General features: G+C 34.5%; 2 protein-coding genes across 2 annotated transcripts; both read right to left on the reverse strand.

Annotated features, from left to right (window-relative positions):
• Positions 1 to 2,438: 2,438 nt before the first annotated feature.
• Positions 2,439 to 4,240, reverse strand: LOC116024832 (3-oxoacyl-[acyl-carrier-protein] reductase FabG-like). The gene is made up of 3 exons (XM_031265840.1): positions 3,707 to 4,240; positions 2,937 to 3,166; positions 2,439 to 2,810 (listed from the first exon to the last, which is right to left on the reverse strand). Exons 1-3 carry the CDS (start codon positions 4,059 to 4,061, stop codon positions 2,532 to 2,534), a joined length of 864 nt encoding a protein of 287 aa, XP_031121700.1. The 5' UTR covers positions 4,062 to 4,240; the 3' UTR covers positions 2,439 to 2,531.
• A 666-nt stretch (positions 4,241 to 4,906) lies between these two features.
• LOC116024833 (3-oxoacyl-[acyl-carrier-protein] reductase FabG-like) lies at positions 4,907 to 7,130 on the reverse strand. Its single transcript, XM_031265841.1, has 3 exons — positions 6,794 to 7,130; positions 5,381 to 5,610; positions 4,907 to 5,257 (listed from the first exon to the last, which is right to left on the reverse strand). Exons 1-3 carry the CDS (start codon positions 7,128 to 7,130, stop codon positions 4,979 to 4,981), a joined length of 846 nt encoding a protein of 281 aa, XP_031121701.1. The 3' UTR covers positions 4,907 to 4,978.
• Between the last annotated feature and the right edge of the window lie 1,808 nt (positions 7,131 to 8,938).

Genomic DNA, 8,938 nt, shown 5'->3' on the forward strand with positions numbered 1-8,938 from the left:
TTTTTAAAAAAAAAAAAACCCTTTTACACTATTTAGTTGACTTTGGGGTAAATTAAATTTGACACTTTCTTCAAAAGAAAATAAAATATACATCCACCAACTATAAACTACGTATGTGTTTTCAAAAAAAAAAAAAAAAAAACTACCTATGTGATTGAGGCGTTTATTTCTTGAATTGCCTTCTTGGGATGATATTTTTAAGTTTTCCTTTATTTCTTTATTTTAACCATTTTAGTGAATGGGCATTGTTGTATTATTTTCTCAAAGGCCTCTTTTTTTTTTTTTTTTTTTTTTTTCTTTGGAAAGAATTTTCTCAAAGGCTTAAACACATTTCTTGTGGATTTCTGCGTTCTTCTTGTAACTCATCTATCTCCTGTTCAACTTTCACCAAATGATGCGTTGAGACGATAAACACACAGCAATATAAGACTTTGTTAACTATCGTTGATGGTTTTATTTTCTACACACTAGTTTCGTTATAGTAATGCTGAAGTATTATTTTAATAACACTTTAAATTCAATTCATTTGACTATATACTCCGTACGTTATTGTATGAGCTCTGTTTTTTAGTTTCATTTTTCACACACTAATTTCATTATAGTAATGCTGAAGTATCATTTTAATTAATTGGACTTCATGTTCAATTGATAGTATACATATTTGTATGAACTCTGTTATCCAGTTTCATATTATAAACATAATAAGTTCATTTTTATAGCAACGCTAAAGTATCATTTTAATTTCACTACATGTTCATTTGACAATATACATATCTATATGAGCTTGCTATTCAATTTCATTTTATACATGTGATAGGTTCATTATAGCAAGATTAAAGTATCATTTTAATTCTACCACAAGTTCATTTGACAATATATACATACTTGTAACTTGATACACCATTGATTCATGATAACGGCAGTTGTATCTTTTAATTAAAAGAAACAACGACATATTACAGTTTAACAATTTTTCCTTAGTTCCTTTGATTGTTTTCTCTCTCTTTTTTTTATTTTTTTTATTTTTTTTTATTTTTTTTGGGGTACATCCATAAATACCCAAAAGGAGTTACTAAACCGTATTGTAGGTTTGATTCATAGGCCGAGAATCGGATAACATTCCTAACAATAAACATATTCCATTATTTGTTTTGACATTTTATTCCCAAGAATAACATTTTTGAAAATGAGTTATTCTCGAAGAATAGCCATTTCCGGGGGCTTGGTATTAGCTATTCGTGAGTTCTTGGAAATAACAATTTTATTATAATACCAAAAACACCCTTTACATACACATGCTTAAATTATATTATATAGAATTCATGTGAAAATTATGCTCCCATGAAAATTATAATACCAAAAACACCCTTTACTAATCTAATCCATCCATCTAGACAAATCAACGGTTGAGGTAGCAAGACTTTCAAGTTTGTAATAATTATAAAATGAACCATAGTCTTGAAAATTTTCAATAATTATAAAATTGAACTAGTATTTTTTTTATTAAAAATCCTCAACCATTATATTGATGAACTTTGGTGGATGACTAATATCAGTCATCACTTTTACACGAGAACCATGCTCTCACATGTCTATTCCCTTCTTGAACCAAATAGTAAAATATTATTTCTACTATATTCTTTTCTTATCACATTCCTATTAGAATTATATTCCGCTCTTTTACCAAAAGCTAGCATTTCCCTTTTACCGGCAGCCTTTCACCAGGCTAACAATTCCCCCCCTCTCAGCACTACTCGTGACCTGGTTCGGATATCTCTTGTTAGGATCAAACGCGAACTTACCACTTATGCTAAAAATTATAGCTAGTAGCAAATGCACAATTTTATTTCTTTATAGAACATCATCACTTTTTCGAGACGCTGGGTGCTGGACTTGGCCTTTACCTTTTACCGGCCTTCACCCAACAATCCTCTCGCCATCCGGTGCTAGATTTGGCCTTTTACTAGCCTCCGCCAACAATTCCATTTATTTATTTTTCTTTGAGCCAAACATCAAGTTAGGTTTCTATCTTGTTATTTCAACTTATGTAATCTTTGGATTTTCAAATATGTATTGTTGACTTGTTTAGCTTTTGCAATTTAAATTATTAATGAAAATGACTAATTAATTATGTGCGCTAGAGAAATAGGAAATGTTTTGATTCTCAAATCGAACTGAAATCTGAACCAAACCAAATTCGAGTTGAAATCAAACTCTTTTAGTCCGAACCAAAATCGAGCTAAACTAAAATTTTAAATTAAATGGATTCTCAGCTCCCACAGTAGTATATATGATTTAAATAGGAGTCCGGGAAAATGATTTATTAGAAACATTAAATGCAAACAGCGGGAAGACAAAAACTTAAAAGAGATTGCAAATATTAAGGATAATAAAGATTTTATTTGGATTGTCAAGCTGCCAAATATAATTGAGAACTCTTCCAGGCCACTTCATGCAAGCTGATTATTATTCCTGATTTTATTTTATGGCTTTCACGTAATCCATCACTAGTTGATGTATGCACATGAGTTTTAGAGAGAAGAGAAAATGGGAACACCAGGCAAAGATGCTCCAGCATCAACAACATAAATATTTCCAGACACATATTCCGAGGAGTCGTGGATTAAATAGCGTACAAGTGATGTGAGTGCCGGATCCGTTGTGCCATATGTTCTTAAAGGCACAGTCCTATGAGTAACATTTTTGATCCAATGTTTGTGGACCAGATTCATGGTTATCTCGGATTTGAAAATTCCAGGTGATATTGAATTCACTCTTATTCCATAAGCTCCCAGTTCAAGTGCCATTGCCTGCCACCATTTCAGAACCAGACACATAAACCTTTAATTTTATGCCAAAGCAATTCAAGTAGAGATGAATTGAAAGAAGTAAAACATCATCTGACAAACAAAAAAGCAGGATCCTACTATAGATACCATTGAGAATGTATTGACAGCACTCTTTGAACATGAATAAGCAAGAGCCCCCATGAATTGCCCACGATTGAGCCCAGTAAGGGAGGAGATGTTGATGACAGATCCTCCCAGCCTAGCATTGCGCATGAGCAAGCACACATATTTTGTGACTAACCATGTTCCGGTTAGGTTTGTTCTTATGTTGTCATTCCATTCCTTCTCTGTCAGATCAAATGGAGTCTGCCTGCTACCTGCGAATCTTGGGTTAGTTCAAACCTCTACACTATCTCTAGTAAATAAAAAGAGTTAATTCCAAAAATAGTGACTATTGATTTTGTTTCAGATCATCTGGCTGGTTAAATATTTCTTTATAGACCTTAAATTTAAGTGTAAAAATGTAAAACTTAATTAACAGAATCACTTATCCAAATTTACATATTAATAAGAGTGTTGAAACAAATAATATAATCACCTGAAATTTGAGGTAAATCAGTACGTAGCCTGGTCCAAATTAACCTATGCATCAAGCTATTCTTCACATTCATACTAATGATGAACCTAGTATATGAAATTTATGAACTCAATTTGTCCATTTAAGATTCTAAGTAACAAGTTAATTTTTACATCTTTACTCTTAAATTTAACTCTTACAAAATAGATATTTAACAGAAGATGGAACAAAATCAATAGTTAAGAACCACTTATAATATAAAATTTGGTAATTAAACGTCAAATAGTTAAAGGAATATTTTAGAATCAACTCTAAATAATAACTATGGTGTTGTGGCTACCTCTAATACCGGCATTGTTAACCAAGGCGTCGATACGTCCGAACGCAGCCCAAGCCTTCTGAACGGCCGCTTCGACGGCGGAACCGCCTGCGCTGATATCGAGCGCAATAGCCACCGATCGGGTCTGCGGAGCGGTGTTGGAATCACCGGAACCATCGACTCCATTGATCTCGTCGCAGAGAGATTTGAGGCGGTCCACTCGGCGCGCGGCGGCGATGACTCTGCAGCCGGCTTTGGCCAAGTCGAGGCTGAATTCTCGGCCCAGCCCCGATGAGGCTCCGGTGACCATCACCACCTTGCCGGTGAGGTCCCGCCATGGCTCCAGGTGGCGCGCCACTTTCACTCGGCTCTCCATTTTGGCTTTACTTATGGCGTCTACTGAAGCAAATATATAGCACTCAGCACCAGCAGAGAGGACCCACTCTGGAAATTTAAACACTTGAAATTACAATAACCACCATATATTCCGCCAAATAAACTGACCGGGTTGGAGTACATATGGAGGACAATAATGTCATTCATTGTTCAACAAAGCCAATTTAAAAAATAAAAAATAAAAAAGCAGTTTACTTTTAAATAGGAAAACGCCTTTTCCCACCTAAAAGCTTGATGTATTTTTTTTTTTGTTTTTTTGGAAAAAGGAAGGACTAAGCCCGACAAAAGAACAATAAAACGAACTCAATCCCCACGGACACAAGGTACCCCTAGCATTTTTCTGGATCTGCAACTCAAGCACGCCGAGGGCAGGTCGAAAGCAAAACAAAGTTAGGGCCCGATGATTCTTTACAAGAGTCAGCAGCATAATTTTGTTCCCTAAAAACATGGTGGCACTTGATGCTCCAGTTCCTCCTCATTGTAACAGAGTCGGTAGTACTCAAAAAATAAAAACAAGGCCTATATCTTTAAATGGAAAGTCTTTACAATAAACATCTTTTGTTTTCGTAATCTCCGGTGCTTTGTTTGACTTGTTTGCTACTCACAGGTTTGCAAATTAAAGTCCATTTGGGAGACACTTGAGAAAAAGTATGGAGTTGATGCCGTTGGCAAACACAATTGCATGACTGGTAATTATGGAGTTATACTGCAATTTTTGTTGTATACTCATTTATTATATCTTTAACATTTTTACTTGAACAATAAAATTATTTCCTTGTTTCAATAATTAAAAAAGAAAAAGAAAAACGAAAAAAAAGGCTGTTGTGATTTGTGAACCCAACAAGATTTACTCCATCACTAGTTGATGTATAGACATGATGATCTGGTGGATTTGTTTTAGAGAGAAGAGAAAATGGGAACACCAGGCAAAGTTGCTCCAGCATCAACAATATAAATATTTCCGGACACATATTGAGAGGAGTCGTGGATTAAATAACGTATAAGTGATGTGAGTGTTGGATCCGTTGTGCCAAATGTTCTTAAAGGCACAGTCCTATCAGCAACATTTTTGAGCCAATGTTTCCCGGCCAGATTCATGGTTATCTCGGATTTGAAACCTCCAGGTGATATTGAATTCACTCTTATTCCATAAGCTCCCAGTTCAAGCGCCATCGCCTGCCACCATTATATATTTCAGAACCTTTAATTTGATGCCAAAGCAATTCAAGTAGAGAATTGAAAGAAGCAAATTAAAACATCATTCGACAAATTAAACAAAACATCGGGATCCTAGGATACCATTGAGAATGTGTTGACAGCACTCTTTGAACAAGAATAAGCAAGAGAGCCCATGAATTGCGCACGATTGAGCCCACTAATGGAGGAGATGTTGATGACAGATCCTCCCAGCCTAGCATTGCGCATCAGCAAGCACACATACTTTGTGACCAACCATGTTCCGCTTAGGTTTGTTCTTATGGTCTCATTCCATTCCTCCTCTGTCAGATCCAATGGAGTCTGCCTGCTACCTGCCAATCTTGGGTTAGTTCAAACCTCTTCACTATCTCTAGTCAATGTTGTAAAAATAATCGTGTCTAGGCGCTAGGCACATGTCAGCCGCCTAGCATTTCGCAAAAATAGGTGATTTAGGCGGCCGATAGTTGGCCGTCTAGGCTGCCTATGTACTAACCAGACCGCCTAGTCGGTCGATTAGTTATTGATCTCTCTCCTTTTTTTAAATAGATTATATAATTCAAAACAATATTGTTTTGAGGTAACAAAGTCCAGATATTTTTAAGTTAATATTTAATATTAACTATATTAAATATTTATTTTTTTAAATAGATTATATAATTCAAAACAATATTGTTTTGAGGTAACAAAGTCTAGATATTTTTAAGTTAATATTTAATATTAACTATATTAAATATTTTATAATTATTAAGTCTTAAAAAATTAAAAATTTTAAACAAATTAAAAGAGTCCCTTAGGAGTGGCTATTTGCAGGCTTCCCCCCGGGCCAGGGGGAATCGCTTGTGAGAATCGAACCCGGGTTCTCTTAAAATTTTTCTCTACAAAGAGAACTCATTTGTCACTTGAACTACCCCATTGGATTTGTAATGTAGTCTATGAATCAAGTTTTCTGTAGCCGCCAAAGACCTTGTGGTCTAGTGGCACCCGGTGTCCCGATTTATACTCCACATGGATGATGGGAGTAGGTTCGAGCCTCAGTGGAGGCAACTGTTGACTCTTTGTGCGTTGAGAAAGTAGTTATGAACAGTTACTATGTAATACTATGTAACTGAGTCAGTAGTACTCAAAAACCTAACTAAGAAAATTATTGTTGCTTAAGTTCAAAAAAAAAAAGAATCCCAAGAATAAAAGGACAAAACAAATAATGTAATAAAATTAAAAAAAAAAAAAAGAAAAAAGAATCCCAAGAATAAAAGGATGTAATAAAATTAAAAAAAAAAAAGAAAAAAGAATCCCAAGAATAAAAGGACAAAACAAATAATGCAATAGGTTATAGGTCTATTTCAGATGATGATATTGTTTATACTAAATAAATATTTAATCGGATCAAATCTAAAACAAAATGAAGAGATCACTTATGGTCAAATTGAAAGTCAAGAATAAAAATGGATAAACATCAAAAGTCAGATAACCGATCTTTTAATTAAGTCTAAATAAAAATTATGGTGTTCAAGCTACCTCTAATACCGGCATTGTTAATCAAGGCGTCGATACGTCCGAACGCGGCCCAAGCCTTCTGAACGGCCGCCTCGACGGCGGAACCGTCTGCGCTGATATCGAGCATAATAGCCACCGCTCGGGGCTCACCGGAACCACCGACTCCATTGATCTCGTCGCAGAGAGATTTGAGGCGGTCCACTCTGCGCGCGGCGGCGATGACTCTGCAGCCAGCTTTGGCCAAGTCGAGGCTGAATTCTCGGCCCAGCCCCGACGAGGCTCCGGTGACCATCACCACCTTGCCGGTAAGGTCCCGCCATGGCTCCAGCTGGCGCGCCACTTTCACTCGGCTCTCCATTTTGGCTTTCGATGCATAACTTATGGCGTCTACTGAAGCAAATATATAGCACCCAGCACCAGCCCAGGGGACCCACTCTGGAAATTTAAACACTTGAAATTACAATAACCACCATATATTCCGCCAAATAAACTGACCGGGTTGGAGTACATAAGGAGGACAATAATGTCATTCAATGTTCAACAAAGCCATTTTTTGTTCAATTTCGTACTTTAGATTTTAGAGAGAAGATCCTCGATTCTTAAATAACTTGTCACCTTGATTTAAAGATTCTTAGTGGATTCCAACTATAATTGATTGAAAAATTATTTGGAGATTAAAAATTGTAATTCAGAGCTAACTGTTCATTTCAATTGCAATTTACTCCTCATTTAAGTTTACCTAATTTGTTTTTTGAAGAAAAGTTTCTACCTAATTTGTTCCGCCAATCAAAAAAAATTTAAGAGAAAACGTATGTTTTCTGTTCTCGATATATTTCTTCTAAAAATGTCAAGACAATTTTTCAAAATATTTTGGACTTGTATTTGTAATATAATAAAAAAAAAACAAGTATTAGAGTTTAATTGAAACATGTTCTAGGGAGTTGTTACAAATGTTTGTAAGGCAATTTTTTTTGACTTATAAGATTGATTTTGATGATGCTAAGTGATAAATACCTAGCATAGACACCCGATCGATATTACCTAGCAAGCAGTTGGACACGCCACTCAGACTCGAGAGTTAGCACCCGGGTCGTGATCAGTTGGCTCCGTAACAGGTATTACAGGTCACTAACGTAACAAATAATTATGCTTTGATGAACTAAATTGACATATTTATGTATCTAATTGCAACTTTAAAAAGTTTGAGGGTCTAATTGACTTTGAAGAGAAAGTTTGATATCCTATTTGATACATTTTATTCAAAAAAAAGTGACATTTATATTTACATGCTATTACAGGTCACTAACAGGTAATTATGCCTTGATAAACTAAATTGACAGGTTTATGTACTTAATTGCAACTTTAAAAAGTGTGAGGGTCTAATTGACTTTAAAGATAAAGTTTGATAGCCTATTTGATACATTTTATGCAAAAAAAACAGTGACATTTGGATTTACCTGGTATTACAGGGCACTAACAAGTAATTATGCCTTGATAAACTAAATTGACATTTTTATGTATCTAATTGCAACTTTAAAGAGTTTGAGGGTCTAATTGACTTTAAAGAGAAAGTTTGATATACTATTTGACACATTTTATTCAAAAAAAAAAGTGACATTTAGATTTGCATGGTATTACAGGTCACTAACGTAACAATTAATTATGCTTTGATGAACTAAATTGACATATTTATGTATCTAATTGCAACTTTAAAAAGTTTGAGGGTCTAATTGACTTTGAAGAGAAAGTTTGATATCCTATTTGATACATTTTATTCAAAAAAAAGTGACATTTATATTTACATGCTATTACAGGTCACTAACAGGTAATTATGCCTTGATAAACTAAATTGACATGTTTATGTACATAATTGCAACTTTAAAAAGTTTGAGGGTCTAATTGACATTAAAGAGAAAATGTGATAGCCTATTTGATACATTTTATGCAAAAAAAAAAAAAAACAAAAGTGACATATATATTAACTTGATATTATAGGTCACTAACAGATAATTATGCCTTGGTGAACTAAATTGACATTTTTATGTTTCTAATTGCAACTTTAAAAAGTTTGAGGGTCTAATTGACTTTAAAGAGAAAAGTTTAATATCCTATTTGATACATTTTATTCAAAAAAATGTGACATTTATATTTACATGGTATTACAGG

The sequence above is a fragment of the Ipomoea triloba genome, chromosome 7 (assembly GCF_003576645.1).
Source record: "Ipomoea triloba cultivar NCNSP0323 chromosome 7, ASM357664v1".
NCBI lineage: Eukaryota > Viridiplantae > Streptophyta > Magnoliopsida > Solanales > Convolvulaceae > Ipomoea > Ipomoea triloba.

Bases quoted from the DNA above. Each gene is read 5' to 3' on its own strand.
- LOC116024832 (XM_031265840.1), bottom strand. From the start codon at position 4,061: ATGGAGAGCCGAGTGAAAGTGGCGCGCCACCTGGAGCCATGGCGGGAC. The intron at 3,167-3,706 runs GTAGCCACAACA...CAAGATTCGCAG, and splicing joins TAACAATGCCGGTATTAGAG to GTAGCAGGCAGACTCCATTT. The intron at 2,811-2,936 runs GTATCTATAGTA...AAATGGTGGCAG, and splicing joins CTGTCAATACATTCTCAATG to GCAATGGCACTTGAACTGGG.
- LOC116024833 (XM_031265841.1), bottom strand. From the start codon at position 7,130: ATGGAGAGCCGAGTGAAAGTGGCGCGCCAGCTGGAGCCATGGCGGGAC. The intron at 5,611-6,793 runs GTAGCTTGAACA...CAAGATTGGCAG, and splicing joins TAACAATGCCGGTATTAGAG to GTAGCAGGCAGACTCCATTG. The intron at 5,258-5,380 runs GTATCCTAGGAT...TAATGGTGGCAG, and splicing joins CTGTCAACACATTCTCAATG to GCGATGGCGCTTGAACTGGG.